The sequence below is a fragment of the Protopterus annectens genome, chromosome 15.part0, assembly GCF_019279795.1.
Source record: "Protopterus annectens isolate FY-2018-M chromosome 15.part0, PAN1.0, whole genome shotgun sequence".
NCBI lineage: Eukaryota > Metazoa > Chordata > Ceratodontiformes > Protopteridae > Protopterus > Protopterus annectens.
Window position 1 is genome coordinate 462,275,175 of NC_056749.1, and position 23,893 is coordinate 462,299,067.

Here is a 23,893-nt window from a genome sequence, read left to right on the forward strand (position 1 = left end):
CAAACCTGTGTAATGGAAGCCTGATTAAACAAATATAATCAGTTCACATTGGTCCTTCCAAAGGCCAAGGATTCCTCCAGTTTTGGGATTCAATCTATCCTTCAATCAGTTAAAAATATGCTTGCCACATATCAACTAGTATCCCCCTTAATATCCTGGTTGATGCAGAAACTGCTTGCAAGTACTTGACAACAGCTCACTAAATGTCCAGAACAAACTTCATCCTTTTATTTATATATATATATATATATATATATATATATATATATATATATATATATATATATATATATATATATACCACCAAGATAGTAGTAAAAGGACTCTAAGTCTATCCAACTCATAAGGCAGGAAGGGAATCACAGCCTATGTAGCTAAATGACGGATAATTCCTCTTGATCTTCCAGGAAGGAAGAAGGAAGGTGGGATGCAAGAAGGAAAGCGAGATCAAGGACAACAAACATGGAACGTCATGGTGAGTACATAACTTCTTTATGTTATGTTGTCACTATCTCGCCTTCATTCTTGCTGGTTGGGACAGCATCCCCAGCACCTTCTTCTTGGGTGGCTCAATGGAATAGACTCTTCAGGACCGTGGAACCAAAGGATGCCCTGTTCCTGGAGGTCACATCTACCTTGTAATGAGTAATAAAGGTATGGGGATTAACCCAAGTAGCCGCTGCACAAATTGAGTCTAAAGGCAGTCTGGCCTGAAAGGCAGTAGAGGTAGACAAAGCCCTAGTAGAGGGTCCTCGAATTTTTCCTGGCAGCTGCTTGCTCTGTGAATTATAGACATACATGATGGCCTCTGAAAGCCGTTTTGATAAAGTTTTGTTTGAGACTAAAGTTCCCTTTCTGTTTTCCGAAAAGGTTACAAACAATTGGTCGGATGTACTGAATTCTTTTGTCCTGTGGTGGTCTAGTTGGTGGAGTTTATATTCTGCCTTGTTGCCATGAGTAGGAAAGAATACAAGTAGCTCTACTGATTGATTCAGATTGAACTTCAAACTTTTGGTAGGGAGGATGGATTGGTTCTGACAGAAACCCTGCCTTTGTGAAATATTAAGTAAGGGGGATGAATGGATAGAGCTTGTAATTCTGATACTCTCCTAGCTGAGTTAACGGCAGTTAAAAAAATGTTTTTTCCAAGTCAAGAATTTCAGAGAACAAGTAGTAGCCGGTTCGAAAGGAGGGAGAATCAAGGCAGCTAAGACTAAGTTTATATCCCAAGGAGGAGGTGGTTCTCTTATTGGGGGGGTCTCAAGAGGATAGTACCCTTTTAGGAAAGCTTTGCATAACCTGTGGGACATAACATTGGAACCCATTTCTCCCACATGAAAACTGGAAATTCTGGGACAGTTGCTGCCACTACTCTTTGGTTAAAGGTTTCAGCGAGAAATTCAAGGATTTTTGAAATAGGCGCAGTAAAAGGATCAATACTATTTTTGGCTGCTCAACAAGAGAACCGCTTCCATTTGCTAGTATAAAGTTTTCTTGTTGAGGATTTGTGAGAAGAAATTAAAATATGTTGTACTGCTGGGGAGATGTCAGGAAGCCTGGCTAGGACGGGAAGTGGAGAAACCAAGCTGTCAGCTTGAGGGTCTGTATGGAAGGATGGAGCGTACCAGACTGATGCACCAGATCATCTGGAACTGGGTCCAGGATCCAAGGCTCCTCCTGGAGATGGGGCCATAAGAAGGGGAACCATATTTGAAGAGGCCAGTAAGGGGCAATGAGGATTAGTTTGCAACCCAATGATTTTGCTTTCTGAAGAACCTTGGGTATTAGAGGAAATGGGGGAAAGGCTGAGAAGGGGTGGTTTGGAGGTGGACACTGGCCCGGAAGAGGAAGTAGCAACTGGAGCTGAGGGTGGAGCGGTTTGAGAGGACATAACACTTCTCATCACCTCGAAGGCACCATGATCCCAGCCTGAAATTCTCTCTGGCTCCAAAGAGCCAGGAGATCTCCCCCGAACTGAGGGTAATGGCTCCATGGCCGATGTAGGCACCAAATTCACCTGTGCCGATGCTCTGAGTGGGAGAGCAGGATCCGACAAGGGTCCAATCTTGCTCTCCCCCCGGAGCTGATGAGGGAGTGTTGGCCCCCAGATCCCCTGAGAGAAGGTGGTATTGACGGGTTCGGAGCTGATGTCGGACCCCAGAGACCCTGGGTTTTCGGATCCGATGGTTCCACCACAATGACCTCCATGAGCTCCGGCTCCGAACTCAGGTGAGTCGAAGGAGGAATCGACAACAAAGCAGGTTGGACAAGTTGGCTCCACTTCCATATGGGCTGGGCTAGATAAACTTTTAGCCAAGGCCAGTGTCCTGAGTAGCCTCTTCACCACCCTTCTCCACATCATCATTTGAAAGGGTCCTGGATGATCGATCGGTGACTGCCCACTACTGACTGGAGAAGTGGGGAATGTGGTATGGAACGCACCGGTTCCAAGGAGGGAAACCTGGTTCTTTTATGGCTCCTACATGGTTCCGAGGACACTGATGGAACCGAAGGAGATAAAGCCTTGTCAGACCCGACAGATTTTGGATCTGATGGACTAGAAGGTTTGTCTTTTCCCTTCACCGGTTCTAAGGTCAGAGCCGACGAAGATGCCAACTTGGAGGGTTTGTCCGCTTTTCCTGCCCGATTCCCTTCCATCGATGCCTCAAAAGGCTCTTTCAATAACCCCCTCAAAATCAGATTATTCTTATGCTCCTGCAGGACTCTAGAGCTGAATCCATGACAAATGGAACAAAAGTCCTGCAGGTGAACAGCTCCCAAACAGTATACACAGCTAGTATGTCCATCGGTCAGAGACATTTTTTGGGTGCAGGAATCGCACTTCTTGAATCCAGAAGGCCTGGATTCTTTTGATGTTCCTTAGACATTTTTACCAACAAAAATATAACAACAAGGTACAATAACAAGACCTGCAGCTAATAGTAGCAAAAAGGGAAGAAACACTCGGCCAAAAAACAGACAGTGAAAACTTTTTTTTTTTGTTAGGAAAGGGAAAGTAGCAGAAGGAGGAGAGTCTCTAAGTCAAATGACAACTCCTCCAACTGAGGAGATGCCTCTAACTCAAATGGCTAGCTCCTAGACCAACAATAAAGAAGGGGGATAAGGCAAAGCTCTCTAACTTAAATGGGCTGAAAGTAAAGGATGAATTCTCTAACTTAAATGGATTCGCTAGTTAGACAGAAGGGGAATAGTAGGCCTGAGAAGAGAAGAAAATGATGTCCTCAACAATAAATGGCAACTAAAAAGGCGACAGATAGAGGGATAGACAAAAACCAAAACACCAGTTTCTACTGACCTACAGAGATAACTATGCTAATAAAAAACAATATTTTACATAAAATAAGCAGAAAAAACAGTACAACTTAGCCTGAGCCAGTCACCAGCAATCCCGAAGCTTCAAGCAGCAAACGAGATCTAGGTTACTCTTGCTAGGCATGTTGGTATAGGGTCTAGCCTCGAGCCAGTGGAAGCTCTCGATCTTTAGAATGCAGCTGAGTCAGACCAGAGGATCATCTCCGAACCCAACCAGCAAGAATGAAGGAGGAATAGGGACAACATAACATCATTGGTTTTAGCAATAAACAGCATTAATTTAGATTTTAAACTGGATGGTCAGAGGAACAGAGTTAAGCTTAGTTGCTTCAAGGTAGGAAAATAGCATATCATTAACAGCTTAAAAAAAAAAAAAAAATACAGCAGTGGTCCTAATGCCAGTACTACGCAAGATACATTTTCAGGTGTGAAAATTGCAATACACCACTTCACACAATACTCCTGTTAACATGGTAGCTAGAAAACCATTTGGCGCATTTACAGCAGATGCTTGTATCTACTCTTTTAACAAGGAGATAACAATTAACAGTGTTACAGCTACAGAGAGAGCCAGCCTGGGTCTGAAGCCATAATGTTAGCTGGGTAAAGGGTAGTAGCGTTGCTGCTCTCAGATGTTTATGGCCCTTCCTAGCAGTTACTTAGTAACAAAAATATATGTCAAAAATTAGGAAAAACAAAACAAGGATGTGCCTCCCTCTTGTGTAAAGGGAAGTATGACTGCATGTTTCCAGGCCTTAGAAAAGTACAGTTGTTTCAGGAACCTGTAAGTATATGTCCAAGTATGTCCACTGCTGAAACAGGCATAACTTCTTGAGACCTCTGCACCAGAAAGCCCAATATTTGGCCTTTCCAAAGCTTGGGTCGTAGCTGAAAAGATCAGTAGACTAGCCCACCATCCTGGACAGCACAACACAACACAAAATAAATAGGCAGCAGAAGGCTGTTAGCTATCCTGCAATGTATTCTTTGGATGAGCAGTATGGGCAGACATCCAAGTTATGCTAAGCAGCCCTTACCAGCTGCCATAGTCTACATTCCTACAGCAGTACCATACCAAAAGTGGATTTGGGGTAGTAAATTACACACTCAGGGAAGGGGATGGGACTAAGCAGCTCATGCAAACTCTCCTTCCTTAGAAGGGGCGGTAGGGAGGACTGATTTTTGTTACAGCTGTTAGCTTGCAGTAAAGGCTGGGGGGGGGTAATACCACAGCTAAATGCAGCAATACAAGGAAGCAGTTGATGCAAAGTACTTTGTGTTTAGAAACAGTGAAGTATGTGTGTGATGTATAAGAGGTGTCAAGGCATACTTTGTGCCCACCCCTACACAAAATTAGAGGCAATTAAACTCCATTGAGGTTTTATTTTCCTAGAAGAAATTAAAACTCAAGGGACCCCGTAATGTCACATTCCATGGCAGAAACAGTTAACAGACAGACATCCACATGTCACTGTAGACAATGCTACAAAGTGAAAAAAATAACTAACTAAATAAATACCACCACCAATAATAATTTAAGGTCTAGAAACGTATGATCAAAAACTTAACTTTGGTCCTAATTTTCAAGACGCTTTCTTTATTCTGGATAATTTATCTCCACCACAGTTCAAAGACAGAGTATTTATGAAAGATCAGTTGCAGTTCTAAGTCTGGTAATGTGTGGGCGGACAGGTGCTCGATAGATGAGAAATGAGATCTGGGCAGAGATCTAGAATCCAAAGAGGAGCTAGAACATGAGACCAGAGGAAGGGGAATCAAACCTGACGAGGCCAGAATGGGGCAATGAGGATCACCTTGCACCCCCGTTGACAAGCCTTCTGAAGAAACTTCAGAATGAGTGGTAACGGGGGATAAGCGTACAGTAGCCTGGGAGGCCAAGCATGGACTAGAGTATCTCTGGGGGGGGGGGTCCCCTGGTGAGGGAATCTGAGCGAAGAACTCATTGTACTTCGCGTTGGAAGGAGATACGAAGAGATCGCAGCAAGGCTGTCCCCATGCAAGGAAGATCTCCTCCGCTATCGACTGTTTCAGAGACCACTCGTATGGCATTAGAATAGCCCAACTCAATCTGTCCGCTAAAATGTTTGGAGCATCCCGGGATGTGCGTTGCAATCAGAAAATGACTGGTGGAGATCGCCCACTCCCAAACTCTCATGGCCTTGCGACACAGAGGGTAAGATCTGGTTCCTCCTGGTTTGTTGATGCACCAGACAACCGACATGTTGTCTGACTGAATTGCAATAGTCCCTGGAGGAATAACAGTGGAAAGCCTGCAACGCTAAAAGCACTGCTCTCATCTTCAGAACACTGAGGTGCAATCTGGTCTCAATCTGGGACCATGTGCCTTTGACTGTCCTCCCCAGACAATGCCCCCCCCCCCACTCAAGCTGGGAGGAGTTCGTGGTCACTGTGGCTTGGGCTGTGGGTGGAATAAATGGGCGTCCCCCTGCAATCTCCAGAGACTAGACCCACCAGAGAAGTGATGCCCTGCAAGCTTTGCTGATTTGAATTGGGTATTCCATGGGGAGATCTAGCCAAGACCACTGTATGGCTAGAGTCCATTGTAGAACACGCATGTGAAGACACGCACAGGGGAGGATAGAAATTGCTGCAGCCATACAGCCCAGGGCTCTGAAAATGTCCGCCCCCTTTCGGTAACCTGGGGCCAAGAATTATTGATACATGAGCCCTCAGACTCTGGACCCTGTCTGGAGTTAGAAAGGCTTTCAGTTGAAGGGTGTCCAGCCATGCCCCGATAAAGTCCAAGATCTGTACTGGATTCAAGAGGGACTTGGGAACACTGACCATAATCTCCCCAACAGGTCTGCAAAATGAAGGAAGGAATCTCTGGCTTGGCAAAGACGACGCTTGGTGGAAGCAGCAAGGAGCCAATAGTCTAGGTAAGGGAATACCTGAATCCCCTGAAGCCTCAGGTGAGCTGCTACGACTGCCATTATCTTGGTAAACACCCTAGGGGGGCTGTGGTGAGACCGAAGGTTAGGGCTCGGAACTGGAAATTACTGGCTCCCAGCCGGAAGTGAAGGAATCTCCTGAAACTTCTGTGAATCTGGATATGGTAGTAAGCATCCTTGAGGTATATCGAGCACATCCAGTCGCATTCTCAAAGATAAGGTAGAATGGACTGTAGGGTGACCATCCGGAATTTCTGTTTGGCGACAGTCAGGTTTTAAGGTTGATGGGTCCAAAATGGGACTGAGGTCCCCCGTCTTTTTTGGCACTAAAAAGAACCTGGAGTAAACGCCTGACCTGGACTGATCGAGGGGAACCGGTTTGATGGCTCATTTTTGAAGCATCTTGGAAACCTCCAGTGCTGCCGTCTCCCTTTGAGTGGGTGGAACATCTGGGAGGCAATTTAATTGGCTAGGCGGGGTAACAAACGAGATGGTGTAACCTCCGGATATTATTTGAAGCACCCAACTCCCATGCCGTTGAGTGCAATGATAATCTTCCCCCGACTGCCTCCAGAGTAGGACAGTCGGGCAACCCATCAGGGCTGCTGTGCGGGCCTGTCCGAGAAGGGTTCCCTAGACCCAGAGTTCCTCGGACCCCCTCTGCCTCTGGGGGTGGCATCTGTCTTGTCCCCCTCAGCCTCTAGGGGAAGAGCTGTCCTGAGAGTCCTGGGAAAACTGCAATTTCTGGAACATCATCTTTTGCCCTCTCTGATTCCTGGAAAAGGATCTTTGAGGACTGGAGAAGCGGATTCAGACGGCAGACAAAGTCTTCCCATCTTTTTCATTTTGGACAAGGGTGTCGCGTATGGACTTCCCAAAAAGAAAAGAACCATCGAAGGGAGCATTTGTAAAAGATGCCTTGAAGGAGTCCGCAAACTGACACAGTGTGAGCCAAATGTGTCGCTTCACAGCTACACCAGTCTCAGCCGCCCTAGCTGCTCCTTCCGTAGCATGAGAAAGGAAGCGCATGGACGTATTTGACACTGATTTCAGAGTCGACATTTTCATAGAGAACAGATGCTTGTCCTGCGACAGACTCTGGGGGAGACTCAGCTAATTCCGTGACTAGGTCTTGCTGCAGTCGTTAACGTGTGCCAAGTAGTTCAGTGCTCGGATGGAAAACGTCGCTGAAGAATACACTCGTTTCCCAAATCGATCCACTGTCCTGGACTCCTTATCCGGAGAGTGGACCGAGGAACTTTCTTGAGCCAGTTCCCTCTTGGTGGCTGCTGCAACCACCATAGTGTCCACAGGGGATCCCTTATACCATTCCTGTCTGTCCAAGGGTGGAGAGAGAATTCTGTCCGGGTGCTTATGTATTGGCTCTATGGTGTCAGGCTCCTTCTATGCCCGTGTGGTGATAAGATCCAATAAAGAATTCGTCAGCAGGGACACCCAAGATGTAGGTGCCAAAAGCCTCCAGGAACACGGATTCATCCCTAGAAGGTTTTGAGGCTGACGAACCTCCCCTCTGGCAGAGGATCTCCATGATGTCTTCAAAGGAGACATCCTTGGGAGATGACCTGGGAGAACTTTCTTCATCTAAATCAGTGTCTTCTGTAAGGGACTCAGGGGAGTCCAGGTGCCTCCTTTTGCATGTGTGCTTATGGTGAACCTCTGCAGTGGGACACTCTGAAGAGGGCTCGTGAGCCACGAGGGGGGGTTCCTCCAGGGGAACCACCTGGGGCTCCTCTAGCATGGGCTGTCATAACTGAATCTGAGGGAGTCTGTGCGGAATCCAAGGAAATAGGTTGAGGTCTTGATCCTTGGGAGAGAACCCTCTCCACATCGAACACCGATGGGGAGCATGCCTCCTCAGAACCTAACAAGGAGGAAGCTCTCCTTGGGTCCGCCGTGAGGATTGGCTACGGTAGCTGGAGCTCAGAAGGAACGGCTCGGATCCAACAAGGTTGGAGCCGAAGACACATCCATCCCCTTGGGTCAGACTCCCCATCCTCGCCCCCCCCAAGAGCTGCTCGGATCGGAGGAATTCAAGGTAATCACCGGAGTCGAGGTTGGAGGAACCAACGGTGCCGAATCCCATGCTCCGAAGATCCTTGGATCCATAAACTCCAAGTTAGCAGGCCGGATCGGGGAAGGCGAAATCGGATGAAAGAATGGCATGGAGGTCCCCCCACCAGAGGGAGAGGGGCCTGGCAAGACTCCCATCTGGATTTGGGTCTGAATAAATCTCATCATCTTGTCCATATCCATTTCAGAAAGACTCCGAGTCAAGCAACCAACTCGGATCTGGCTGGTCTCTGGGAGGATCTGGAGGAAGGCCTCGGTTCTGTAGGCTCCGTTGGCTCTGGGGAGAATCTGGGGGAGTGAAGCCGAGGAGACACAGGACTCGAGACCTTGGAAGGCGGGCTAGGACAGGACTCACGATCTGGAGACTGTTTACGGGGCCTATCCCCTTTCTTCTGTCTGTCTCTCCCTCTATCTGCATCCTTATGTTTCTTGTCTCTCCCTTTGGCATCCCCTTCAGCAGGTCTAGCGGGAGGGCAAGTCCCAGCCTGAGGGGCTGGGTTGGATGGGAGTTGTAGAAGCCGAGGCTGAAGTATCTAAAGTGAAAGCAGGCCTTTTGCCACCAGTTTGGCCTTCCTATCTTTCAGGGCCCTCGGATTAAATCCTGCACAAACACTGCATTGGGCGGATAAATGAGCTACGCCCAGGCAAACAACACACAGATTGTGACCATCTGCTGGTGAAAGCTTATGGCCACACACTGTCCATTTTTTTAAAAGTCGGTTTTGGCTGTTCAGACATTTTACCACAATAGCAGCCACACCTAGCAAACCCCAACACACTACTGACCATGCACACACTATAAGGAAGGGAAGGGCCTACAAAACAACTACCTCACAAAACTATAAACTTTTTTTTTTTTTGTAACAACCAATGAACAAGCATTAGGGGGAGGAAAAGGGAACCAACTCTCTCAACACAAAAAACCCCCCAAAAAGCACTTAAAATAACCCTAAGGCTCAGATCTACGGAGATCATGATGCTGATGCACGAAGTGGCAAACGAGATCTGGGGAAGGCAGGAAATGGTGGTGTGTTACGGATAAGAGGGAGGAGCTTGGAGCTCAGAGCAGATGCTTGTAAAGTTGCTGGCTCGGATCCGAATACCCACAGGTTGCAGACAAAATGAAGTTAACTACTTCAGATTAAACATTAAAATGTGAGCCTAACAACTCAAAATTTTGAAAATCAAAGTTGGAGAAGCTTAGGCTACTTTCCCAGTGCCCATCAATAATCTTCCCAATCTTATCAGAAAAGAGTATGATACGAATTAACCGACTGTTTACCAGCAATAGGAATAAATAAAGCTATAGCTGCTGGGTCAGGTTTAGGAAGTGTTAAAAAGACAGAGAAACTTTATACATTTTATCTGCCTCTTTTGGGGCAGCAGCCTTGCTATCAGGAAATATAGAAGCAGACACACACACGCACACACACACCCTCCAAAGATGACAGAACTGCAAGAAATTGTGAAGCTTCAGGAATTTCCTTCTATAACAGCTCATAAAATTTTCTGAGGGACTAAGAAACCCCAGCGTACTCGCACTGAAAACACTGGCACATTCTGGAAATAGTCACAAGGAGAGAAGAATCCCAAATGGAGAATCAGAGTGAGCTTTTCTCTGAATCTGAATCAGAAAACTGAGAAAAAAACTGTACCTATCCCTCCATCTTTCTGTCCAGATTCAGAGTCTTGGATCTCTTCAGGGAGGGGGGTATCCTTATTTCTTTTACCAGAAAGCAATAAATAAGAAGGAATAAAACCTGAATAAAACCTTGAGACAGACCAAGTAAATTACTCCTGTCTATGAAAATTCGAAGAGGCCTACATGGAGACTCAATTTAGTTTTCTGTTTTTTTTTTTTTTTTTTTTGGACAGCAAAAAAAATTGGGGCCAACAGTGTTATAAATGGCAGCAGTAGCTTCCTCAGAGATGGGCACAACATTGTGACAAAACAGGGAAGACTTCCCTATGTCCTCTACCAGGATGATCAAGAGTGGCTCTCCCTTACCTGCAGAGGATGTAGGTAACCCCTGGTCCACAGTTGCTGTAAGTGCTACAACAGAGGGATCTGGGGTAGTAGATGAGTGGTCTGAGGTACAACAAATGGCCACAGCAGAGTCACCCACGTTCAGGCAAGGCAAACTGCTAGCCTGCTGTGATAGCAAAGGCTGTTTGCTTAACTTTTTCTTTTTATGGTTGGAGGTAGGACACATCTTGGAACAGACAGTTTTGTCCCATGGTCAAGCTGAAAATGGTGCCTCTTTCTGGTGAAAATTTTAAGTCTTTAAAAATCACTTTTTCACAAACAAACAGTAAAAAAACACTTCAAAACACATGCCAGCCCCCAAAAGAAAAAGAAACACAATTTCTCTACTGAAAAAGTTTTTTTAATATTTTAAACAACTTTTCAACCGATAGGAAAAAATAATCCTCTCATTTGAAAGTACAATACAGTCTCATGACAGACTATTAAAACACAGACTTCTAGCTTTAAAATAAAACAAAAAACACCTTGGCACATTCTTAATTACAACCCACTAATCTTATGGTTTAAATAATTATTTGGTTGGGAGGGATTTTTATGCTTATTTTACGTTTTACTGGGATAGTCCAAATGAGCCAAAGCCCATTTTCAATGATGGCCAGGTAAGAAATACTCCAAACCCACAACAGATACAAGCTTGAAAATATATTACAACTTGAAAAAGATAAAATTAGAATGCATTAAGAGCAGAATTATTTGCAATATTTATAGGGTTTTTTGAAACAAAAGGCCCCCCCCACCAGGTCTGTCAATATATTGTATTCATATAAACTGTGACAGCCACAGTGGCACAAGAAAATAATTTTCTTGGATGACAAAAGCCAGGGTACCTTTTTGGCTGGGCTTGTATAGGCCCCAGGGCCAACAGCCTAGTACCTACCTATGAACATGGTTATCTACTGAGTTTACCCATGTTTTTATATGGTAACTTTGCTTGTCTATGAAATGGTATCAGTGGGTAACTGCCATGGGGACACTTATTTACAACATTTATTGAAAATAGTTACGTCATGTTTAAACATTTAATATTACTGAATTTTGAAAGGATGCTTCCAATGAAATAAATGCTCTGAATATTCTCTTTGTTTGCAGGACATTCATTGATACATGAAGTACTATCTTAAATATGTCAAAGTCTGTAGCTCTCTGAGAATAGGAGGTAAGCCCCTCTTATGAAGTAAAGAATAATAAATAACCTGTACATGCACTCAGAAAGCTTTAGGTCAGCAAATGGTACAGAATAAGAAGACATCATTAGTACTTAATTTACAAAGTAACATGGTATTTTTGAAAAGAATACAGTAGTCATTTACATGACTTGAGATGTAACTATTCTTTTGGCATGGATACAAATTACAACAGCTTTCCTTTAATGAGAAAAAAGCAAATAAGTGGTACACTAATTAAAATGTCATTTTTAATATGGCTAATGATTTTCTGTCATGAGCAGTCAAGCTTCTTGAAAGCTTATTCTCTACTTTTAAATAAATGTTTGAAGCTGTTGTATATCATTACACCAAAATATTTTACACTCCACAGCCTTCTTTTCTAGTGCTCTTTAAAAATAAAGCAACATTTTGTTAAGCATGTGCAGCTTTGCATTCAGACTGAGCCTGTATGACACAAAAAAAAACATATCTGAAGGAAAGCTCTGCCTCAAAAGTCATACTCTTTTTATAGTGAAATACTACAAAATTTAAAGTTTATTAAAACTGTATTAACTAACTGGTTAAATTAAAAACATGGCAATATGTTTGTGTCTTTCGGCTTTTCCCGGTTAGGGGTCGCCACAGCGGAACTCTGGTCCGCTAATGATTGGCAGTAGATTTTTACGTACGGGCTTGCCGGGCCTAACGCACAACCTTCAACGAAGGAACGCCCATTCACGCATGTCGCCACACAGAAGACGCTTTAACTGAGAATTGAACGGGCAATGTCTAACTGTGAGGGGATCATTTTCAAACAGCAATGTATTCCAATCTGGAAGTTAAAAAGGGTATACACTTCTCTGAGACTGGTAGCTGCCCTGGACAAAGAATCAGTGGGCTAATGAAATGCAGACTTCAGTCACTATCATTTGAATTTACAGATAAGCAGCAAAAACCATATTTATTGAAATTAGATTATTTGCTGAGCTCATGACTGTTTTTATTTGGTAATTCTGGTGAATAACATACCTTTAATTTTATCTTTCTTGAATTACAAAGGCCCCCTCCAGGTCTGTCAATATATTGCATTCATATAAACTGTGGCAGCCATACTAACCCTGAAACAAAATGCCTTTTAATAATACATGCAAATGCATTAAAATGTTCACCTGCAGGTCCATGTCCTGTACATCATACAGTCTTGTGTGTGGATTTACAGCTGGAATTATACAATGACTGTCATTTAAAAGAAGGTTCAATGTTTCTTTTCAAATAATGTCATTACTATATTATACCATGGAAGGGATGCAGGCAATTCATACATTCACCAAGAGTGGGGGATCTATTTAGTCGGGCTCTGCCTTATCAGTCAAATAACTCTCCCAGCATAGGTAAAGGCGAGTTAAGCCCTGTAGTGGTTTACTCCCATATTAACTATACTGTTCAGAATGGGTTGAAAACCTCACAGTTTTGTTGCTACTATATTTAATCTGAGAGTTTTATTTTTCTGATATGTAAGTGACATTAACAACCGAGTGATCAGAATGGATGGAACACACAATTTATAAAATAGCAAGCCAACCAAGTGGCACTTAAGCCATTGTGTAAAAATGTTTACTTACCATTCCTAGAAACTGTAAGAAAGTGAAGTGATATAAAAAAAGCAGTCCTGTTGATAGAAGGGCCCACCAGAAATTCCCCAATGGTTCAGGTGTATATGCTCCTAAAAAGAAAGGCATTTATAAGATATAATAATTAAATTTAAGAAAAGTTACTGAACTTTCATGACTCAACCTGGGTAGGCCCACAGTTTGCAAGGCAGAAGCATTTCACAAAAACAAACAAACAAAAAAAAAAAAACAGTAAAAGCAAAGCATGCTAACACATTCTCATTTTCTCAAGCATGGATAATACAACAAAATTAGTATACAGATGCTCACAGAAAACATTCCCATAAGAATAAGCTCAATTGTTCTGTAATTATAAGACATCTGTTCTAGGCAGAAATTCCATCAGTTGAATGTGTCCAAATAGTTGCTTTTTACTTCTCTTACAACAGAATTTGATGTTATCTGAGTGCAAGGTATCTCTTTTTACCCATTTCTGTTTCTGCTTAGTATTTAATTTTTTTGAGTTATTTCTGCACTCATTTCCACCAGTTATGGTGGTATAACGTGATCATCATCTCCATCAAGTAGGTCAGTGCAAAAGATTGTCAAAAATTTTAAACTACCAATGTCTACACAAATTAAAAATTTCAAAACACATGCAGATAGGAGGTCACACATTGGACAGAATCTGGGAAACACATAATTGACAAGTATCTTGTGCAAGCATGTCTTGAGTTGCTTATAAATAAGAACTTGACAAAAGGTTCATTTAAGCTGCACTAAATCAGTATCTTTCCAACACACATAAGACCATTTAAGCAATTATTAATTCTGGATATATATAGCAATTCTAGCTGAACACATGAAAATCCATCTCTCTTTCTCTCGCTGTCTCTATATATATGCGTATGTGTACACATATCTATATGGGTCTAGTTCAGTAAACCAAAATACCCGACTTTTAAAAGACAGAGACAAAAAACCCAAAATCCCAGAAGACCGACTGCTTGGAACAACAGCAGATCACTACGAGTAAGTAATCACTTGGCCAGCATGTTGACCATTGCCCCTTACCTCCGCACTAGTGCGATCTCTAAGTTGGTATATTTAGTTAGGGGTGTGTGTGTGGGGGCAAAGTCCCCCACAAGAGTGGGTTTTCTTTGCTTTGGTTTTAATGATTTTGTGGGGCTGGGTGAGCACACTGAACCACACATTCTTTAAATGACAGAGTGATCCATAGTCTAACAAGTCATCTTCACATTATCAAGCTATTCAGAATGTCAAAACACTTCCTAAACCTTTGTTCTCCAGAACAGACTATCTAACCCCCACCCCCCACCCCCAAGGTGGGTTTTAGATAGTCTGGTCTGCAGAACAAAGGTTTAGGAAGTGTTTTGATATTGTGAATAGTTTGATAATGTGAAGATGATTTGTTAGATTAAGGATCACTCTGACAATAGAAGAATGTGTGGTTCAGTGTTGTAAAAATAATCGTTTTTCTCTGAAGTATACAGTTTTTTATTGTAGTATTGCTGCTGTGGTGAAGGGAATTACATGTAACATCTGCACATTATAATTTGAAATTCTGAACATGAATTGTTTCAGTGTTATGTACATACAGTCGGTATTTTGAACACATAGTGTTTCAGTGTTATGTACATACAGTCGGTATTTTAGGATTTTGTTGTTTTAAAGTAGATCCATATATATATATATATATATATATATATATATATATATATATATATATATATTTGTTTGTTTCTTTCGGCTTTTCCCGGTTAGGGGTCGCCGCAGCGGAACTCCGGTCCGCTAATGATTAGCAGTAGATATTGACATGCTGGCTTGCTGGGCCTAACACACAACCTTCAATGAAGGAACGCCCATTCACGCATGTCGCCACACAGAAGACGCTCTAACTGAGAATCGAACGGGCAATGTCTAACTGTGAGGCGACAACGCTACCGCAGCACCACCACCACAGTACATATATACATATACATATATATATATATATATATATATATATATACATACACACACACACACAGACACGTGTGTGTGTGTATAGAGAGAGAGAGATTTTACACACACACACGGACACACACACACACACACACACACACACACACACACACACACACACCCACCCACACAAGCAAAGCACAACTGTAGTTAACAACTTCCAGGACAGGTTTAAAAATAACTTTTACAAGCCTAGTGAACATTTATAGTGGGAGCCAGTTCTTTAAAAAGGCTGGTTTGCAAGTTGATTTGGTTGCCAGTCTAATACCTTACTAATCAAGTTACAAACAGAGACATGTAAGTGCACACTGTTCCAGCAGTAGGACAAGGACAAAAGATACACATGCCTATTCAGTCAATTAGGGAAACAATGTAGCTATACTAGCAAGTTGCACACAGTACAGTTGTGTCAGCTTCACAGTAATGCTAAGACTGTACTGTTCTGTGAGGTACTCCAATAAAAGCATTCCTTTAAGACTGAGACCTCTGCAACAGCATAACAAATGAAGCCAACATTACACATGATCTTGCCTGATTTTACAGCAATTATATTGTCCTACTGTTGGCTAGATACACGAGTTATGTACTTATGGTAAAGATAGAGCCATGTTGTCTGATTTGCATCTGGTTCAACAGTGAGTTGTTCATCCAACCTCGGCACGGAATCTGAAATTTCTCAGATACAGGGCTCGGACTCCTCCCCTACCCATAATTCACTCAACTCCATCTTAGTACCTCGGATTGAGGTTAGCCCAGGAAAATAATATACATCAGTTATGTTCAAGACTAAACCTAGCATGCGGGTAAAAAAAGGTAGGATTGGAAGGCAATCAGTTAGGACTGCTCACAGACAGGGTATGCCAGAGGACTACATGGTCACCAGAAGCACAACTGTGTCAATTTGGAGGGGGCAGGTGGGACAGAGGATGAAGACGACAAAATTCAGACAAAATGGATCTATTGTGATGGTAAGTACATAACATTTTCATCCAGTGTTGCCTCTCTTTGTCCAATTCGACCATATGACAGATTCCCAAGCTGTTATACCTGGGTGGAATCAAGGAAGGATGTTCCGGAGAATGGTGGAATCAAAGGAAGAGTATGATCTGGACTGTACATTTAGTTTATAGTGAGATACAAAAGTGTGAACAATTGACCAAGTTGCTGTAGCACACGTATCAATAGGAAGTCTTCTAGAAAAGGCTGTTGATGTGGCCATTGCCCTTATGAAGCAAGTCTTGGGTCTAGATTGTAGAGACAGGCCATTTTAGTTATAAACAAAGGAAATGCAGTCTGATAACCATCTGAAAAGCATAACCTTAGCAACTGCTTTGACTAAATTAGGCTTTGAGAAAGCAACAAAACTGCAACTCAAAGTCTGAAGACAGAACCCAGGTTGACTATGAACATCCAGTATATGTAAAATGCATTCACCTTTGTTTGAGAATTTGGGGAAGAGAGACTGATAGATTTACTGACTGATTTAGATAAGTCTTGAATGCCACCCTAGGGAGCAAAGATACATTAGTTCTCAAGGAAACTCTGACTTTATGAAATACCAGATAAGCAGGCTTGCAGCAAAGTGCTTGCATCTTTGAAATCCATCTGGCTGACATAACAGCCACCACAAAAATTTTCTTCCAAGAGAAACTTCAAATCAGCTGAAGCTGCTTGCTCAAAGGGTAACTGAGTCAATGCCTGCAGCATGACAGTAATATCCCAAGGAGTTACTTGATCTCTGATAGGTGGTTATAGTTGAAAACTTCCCCTCAGAAAAGCCTCAGAGACTCTTACGGAAGCTACAGCATTGTTATTCTGACCTATGTGGAAACTTGAGATAATGGCCATTTGCAGGGGAATAACTTAAGCTGTTGTGGAAAATTTCACACAAGAATTCTAAAAAGGAAGGGATAAGAGCAAAAAATGGGATCTAAACCTTTTGACATAGCCCAAAGGGAAACTCTCTTCTATTTGTTATGGTAGATTTTCTTGGTGTAGTATTTTTGAGGCACTGATGAGGTCTGAACAACTGAAGGGGGAAGCCTGACATCTCTGGCTAAGGTTAGAACTGGAGGAAACAAGCAGTTAACTCTATGGATTTCTGGTCTGGAGGAGGCAATCCAGATGGATGTTACCAGGTATGGATAATGGTACAACTCCAATATTGGATGTACTAGTAGGGAAAAGGGAACCACATTTGTTGGGCCAAAAGGTAGCAATGAGGATCATTTTGGCCTTGCACATTCTTGCTTTCTGTATGGATTTGTTCATTAATGGCAATGGAGGAAAGGCATAGAAGAAACCTGAGGGCCAACTGTGGACTACAGCATTCTTCGGTGACTGTCCCTGCAGAGGGATCAGGGCAAAGTAATTGTTGCACTTGTTCAGGTAGGATGCAAAGAGATCACAGCAAGGTTGTCCCTAGCGCCGAAAAATCTTAGTTGTCACTGTTGGGCTGAGGGACCCCTTTGTGAGGCATAAAGATAATACTGCTCAATTTGTCTGCTAGCACACTCGACATCTCCAGTATATGTGCTGTTATTAGAAAGTGATGGAAAGACAATGCCCATTGCCAAACCCTTACGGCCTCTTGACATAGGAGCATGTTACTCCCTGCTTGTTGATGTACCAGACTATGGACATGTCTGATTGTACAGAAATCATACCCTTGGTGAAGACATTCTGGAATGCTTGCAATGCTGGCAAAATTGCACTAATTTCCAAGATACTGGAGTGAAGACTGACCTGTGTGTGTGACCAAGTACCTTGGACTGTCTTCCCTTTGAAATGCTTGCCCCCAACTCTAGATGGGATGCATCTATGGTTACTACAGCCACAGGTGGATCCATGTAGAATGGATGTTTTTCTGTCACTGAAGATTTTATCCACCAGGAGATGTACTGTCTGCAAATCAGTGAGACAAATTTTTCTATATAGTAGGTGAATATTTTGGAACCACTGCATCGCTAGAGTCCACTGAAGCACTCTCATGTAAAATCTGGATAGAGGACCCATGAGGATAGTGAAAGCCATTACACCTGAGAGGTGAAGACTTAGTCTTGCTGGAGGTGAAGGATGAAAGAGTACTTGGGTGGCTCTGAGGCTCAGGCAGAGCACTCTAGAGTCAGGAGGTTTGGTGGTCTGTCAACTTGAATGTGGTGGCATCTCATAAATTCTATCCATTGAGTCAGGGTAAGATGACTGCGATCCCTAGATCATGCATCAGATGGAGCAAAAAGTCCATATGGTTCAACAACAGGGCACTGGAATTAGTGGTTAGGAGCCACTCATCAGATGGGGGAAACATGGATCCCTACAAGATAAAGATACTCTGCTACCACTGCCACTGTCCATGTAAACACACTGGGGGCTGTGGTGAGATTGAAAGGCAGTGCTCTGGACTGATAATAACTAGCCCCAGCTTGAAATGGAGAAATCTTCTTGAACACTTCTCTATCTTTATATGACAGTATACATCTTGGAGATCTGTGGAACACATCCAGTCGTTCTTCCTCAGATGAGGCAAAATGGACTGAATTGTGACCAACCAGAATTTTGTCCGTTTCACAAATTGGTGTAAATGACTCCTGTCCAAAATGGGTCTGAAGCCCCCTGTTTTCTTAGGTACTAAAAATAACCTTGAGTAGACTCTCGACACTAACTGGTATTTGGAGACTGGTTGAATGAATCTTTCTTAGCAACTTGGAAACTTCTGCTACTGCGAGTTCCCACTGACTGGGTGGAACATCAGGAACTTTCTTCTTTCTCTTTACTGGAGGAAGCAAAAACTAAATTGAATAGCCTCAGGAAATTAAGTTTAGCATCCAAGAATCTGTTGATACGTTTTGCTAGGCTTGTGGGTGCAGATATAAGCATTCCCCAATTAACTTTAGAGAGCAGCAGTGAGGCAACCCTTCAGGGGATCTGAAAGGACTTCTTGGTAAAGATACCATGAAAGCCCTGATTGTGCAGTCCACCTCTGCCTCAGTGGCAATGGCCATTATAGCTGCCTCCTCCCCTGCCATGAGCATGTCTCTCCCCAGGGTAGCCAGGATAAGAACTCTGTGATTTAGGGAACCACATTTTCTTCCCATCCCTTTGATCCCTAGAAAAGGCTTTGAGGGATGCAGAAACAGACTCTCACGGTAGAGACATTCTTAACATCTTGCTGACTCCTGGTTAGTGTCTCTCTTACTTCTGGTCCAAAGAGAGTGGAGCCATCAAAGGGGGCTACTGATGGACATCTTAAAGATTCCTGCAAAATCAGAGACACACCTAGGCATACTGACCTGCTGCTCTAGCCATGCCATCAGCTGCTTTAGAAAGCCACATGGCTATGCTGGAAGACTAAATGGTCGAAAGCTAGGAGTCCACAGTCTTCTGTACATCTGCAAGTAGATTATCTGAGAAAGACTTGGAAAGCTCTTTTGTCAGGTCACTCTGAAATCTGGTGACATAGGCTAAATTAACTCAGTGCTTTAAGTGTAAAGATCGCTGAAGAGCACATCAATTTCCCAAATGGTCCATGGCCCTATACTCCCCTGTTAAGGGGACAGAGCGAGGAAATCTCCTTTGACCATCACATCCACTGGTGGATCTTTGCTCCAATGCTTTCTTTCCTTTGGTGCTGCCAAAATCCTGTTAGTTTATTTTTAAGACAGTTCTTCTAAGCCTGTTGAGCCAGAAGATCAATGAGAGGGTCAACGGGCGGCAACACTAGGATGATACTGAGCCAGAACCAAATGCTTCCAGGAACACAGACTCATCTGGTAAAGGATTATCAATGAACTACCACCCTTCTCTGCTTCATCAATTCAAGGAGCACACCAAAGGCACTTCTAAGAGAGATTTAGGTGAGTCTTCACTTTCATCTAAATCTGTGCCTTCAGTTAAAGACTCTGGAGAAGAGTCTGTCTGCTTCCGCTTGCACATCTGCTTCTTACAAATAGGTTCCATTCAGAGATCTGAAGGTTTCAAATCAGACTGGGAGCTAAACTATTTAAACCACGAAGGAAAAGCAAAATTGTAGAAGACCACAAACTAGTGACCCATTATGAAGCAAAACAGCATTTATTGCTCCTCAGAGGTCTTGGCTGATGCCTTCACAGGGAGCTAAACTAGCATGTAGCCTGAGAGACCTATGTGACCGACTATCAAGGTCTTACATGGTGACAGGAAGTAGAAGCAGAATCCTGCTGGGGTTTGGATGAAACCGCCTTTCCCCTCAACATCGACAGGACCCTTTCAAAAGCCTCAAAGGCCAAAGTCGCCATCAGCTCCAAAGGCTTCCTCCTATGCTCATACAAAACAGATGCCTTGGGAGTCAATGGGCTCTGACTTCAAAGCTGACCTCAGAGCCAAGCTTTCAAGTGCCAAGACTTTGAGGGGAATGAATGATTCTGACAACTTCAGTGTTGACCCATCCCCTTGAACCCTGATACTGAAGCTTCAGCTCCAAGTCTCTTACGGATCCAAACAAACTGTAGTCAACAGAAGAAGGGATGCTGTTGGAGTCAAAGTAACTCGGACCGTTGTCTATGGCAAAGGCGCTACAGGAAAGATCGGATCCAAGAAAGTCTGGTCTAAAGGGCGGACCAGGACCAGAGAAGGAAAAGGAGGGGTTGCTGACCCAAGATTCAGTACGTTCTCAGGTGACGGTACTGAAAGAATCCCGAACTAGATCTGCATTCTAAGGGAGTTCCTCATCGTCCTGTTGATGTCTTGTTTGGTGCAACTTCTGGATGACCAGGTAGATGATAGCACCAAAGGTGGTCTTGAATACTGCAACTCCTGGAGAATGGGAAGAGTATAATCTCATACTCACCAGATCCAGACAGAACCAGGACCAAGAAGGGGATGGACTTGAGAAACAGTTTCCTTCACCAAAGATTTTTCGGATCCGGTCGGGACAGCAATGTTGGGAAAAAAAATACAACATATTAATACCAAACAATCCTATTTTATCAAAGAAAATCTAATTCTAATATGAATCTTAATTAGAAAGTTAGAAACTAGAGACAGAAATCTCTCGGTAGAGGGAGGAGCATTGAAACTTAGCAAAAAATCACAATGGATACGAGTGTTGACGAGCCCTCGCAGAAGTGACTGAAGTCTTCAGGTGGCAAATGAGACTGGAGTTACTAAGGTGGAGTGGAGGGAATTATTGGAAAGGGAGTAGTCAGAGCCCTGGATCTGATAAGCTAGAGCAGGTGCAGAGATTGAATAGGACCGGATCTGACAACCCATAGTTGAATCAGACAAAAATAGACAACACTGGATTACTAATTAAAAGAAAGCAGAAATGCAGGAGTCCCAATTTTGAACAGATGAATCAGTCTTTGTAGAATTGGCTGAGACAGAAATGAGTGGCATTTTCCTGACTCATGTTACCATGGATAAGGAAAGAGATTCCCACCTGGGGGTTACATCTTGTGGTGGGAAGAGAGGACTCCAGCTCTGCCAAAATAAATTCAGAACACACAAGACAGATCAAGTGTGAAAAGGCTGTGCTCTGAAGTTACTGTATTCCACATGTGGGGCAGGATTATGTGCAAGGCACAATACAAAAATTCAAACCACCCATGGACAACAATTTTCCGCAGAGCTTGACAACTCAACTCTTGCTTCAAATGAGTCAGCAAAGTGAGGCAGGGGCTTGAAGGTCAGGGTGAAGAGGACCACAACAAAAGATAGCAGTATATGCTGGTGCTGAATACATCTCCTAAAACTGACAAGGTCACCCTATGCGATATTCAGCTCCTTTACTGAAAGAGCGATTAAACTCAATAAATACATATAACAAACTTGTTTAAGCTATGAACTTGGAATCTACCCAAGATGGCCTGCAGCTCTGAGAATCTGCTAGCACACTGTTGCCAGCACTACAGTTTTTCCAAGACAGAATTTATTTCTTAGTCTTTACTGACCAAGAAAAGTCCGACTGGGTACAACCCATTTTCAGCAGAGGCCTGGGAAAAAAGGCTCCACATCCAAGTTACATAGGATGCACATTTATAATTCAAGGGTAAAACATCTGTACACAAGCGTATTAACATGATTTTTAAATATTTCTTACATGAATATAGTAGCATTTTAACACAAAAAAGAGAAATTAACAAATTGGCTAATTATTGGAAAGAAAAATAAAATACAATAATAGCTAATGTAGTTATAACATGATGGCTGAAGGGAACAGATCAAAGTGGGTTGTTTTTGAGGTTAGTGATCATTTACAGACAGACAAGTAATGCAGCTTAAAATTGATAAGAGATATGAAAGAAGACATTATGGAAATGAGCAGGAGGATAAATGGACATAGGAAGAAGTGTAGTTACTGGTGGGGTGTGAGAGAAACAGGAAGAGTACGAGTTTAGGAAATCAGTGCAGTATGAGGAGAAGGAGCAATAAGGTACAAAAGATTGGGAAGCAAAGTAGCTGCAAGAGTTGGGAGAAAATATAAGTAAAGCTAGCCATGTGAGCAATATGAACAGAGCCATCTCTGGCACAGGTGCAGTTTAAGCAAAGTTTTGAAACTATTTAAGCTTTCTTAACTCTGTAGGGATTCCATTCCAGTGTTTTGACACATAATAGGAGTACAGAAAGCCTTCAGCAGTGTTGAATGTCTTACTGCTACATAAAGCGTTTATTGCTAGAATGAAGGTCTCTAGTGGACTAATAGTACAGTAGAGTATTTTGTAATGCTGGGCATTTATCTGGAGTACAATAGGAGGCTGTGGGGAATGATTAGCTGCGAGTATGTCAACTGGTTTGGAAATTCAAGCTCGTTTAATTATTTTAGTGTAAGGTAGTGGTGTGTTTTAAGGTTGGCTGATTGCACATTTAGCTATTGTGTAGCAGCAGGAGGCTGCTTTATTTTGTATATGGAGTACTGATATTAGGGAAGGAAGGAGGCATGTTGCTGCTAAAGTAATTCTTGCTTGATTTGTCAGGTAGTGTTTGGCCCTATAGAGGAAGCAGTGTTATTGGTCAGTTTTCTTGATCGAATGAAGTATGTGGTGATCAAATCTGAGGTTGCCATTTATTATGACTCCAAGTAGTTTAGTTTGGTTTAAGGTTTTTATTTTTGTGTTATTACTTGAGGTAATGTGTGTGTTTCTGGTTAAGGTGTTGTTTTGAAGTAAATAGCATAAGCTTTTTTTTTTTTTTTTTTTTACATTAAGCAGCAGGTTGGAATTTTTTTTTGCAATATTTCCATGTCAGTGAAAGACTGAAAGTGACTGAAAGTGACTAAGACAGTGAAAGAGTGATTTCCTGTAATTTTGTTATGAATGAGGCAGGGCAGATAAGGGTTGAACTGTTAGTGTATTGTACAAGTGTCAAGTGTTGTAGAGGTTTTAAGTTTTATTTATAAAAATATTAAATACAAGGGGATTGAGTACTGAACCTTGGGGAACACCAACACACATTAGTTAAAATGTTTTGCTGCCACTTGGTTGCCTTCTGAAGACTGAATAAGTAACTGAAACCAAGAGGAGGAGTAAGTGAGACCTAGAGTTGCAGTTCAGGCAGGAGCTTTGAAATGCTTTGGAAAGGTTGCAGCAAAGTGAAGAAACAAGGTTGCCCTCATTTCTGTACTGGTTTACTAGGTTGGTAAAGTTGAGGAGGGCAGTAGTAGTACCTTGGTTAGGCTTGAAACCATGCTGGGTGTTGAAGATGATGTTGTGTTTGGTTATATGTTTCACAAGCTGA

At 42.7% G+C, this 23,893-nt stretch overlaps 1 protein-coding gene across 1 annotated transcript in view; it reads right to left on the reverse strand.

Annotated features, from left to right (window-relative positions):
* The window catches only part of TMEM164 (transmembrane protein 164), a 1,027,811-nt gene that overhangs the window by 37,171 nt on the left and 966,747 nt on the right, over positions 1-23,893 (reverse strand). Inside the window, exon 5 of the mRNA XM_044057200.1 lies at positions 13,172-13,272. Coding sequence (XP_043913135.1) covers positions 13,172-13,272 — 101 coding nt within the window. The remainder of the gene's footprint in view (positions 1-13,171; positions 13,273-23,893) is intronic.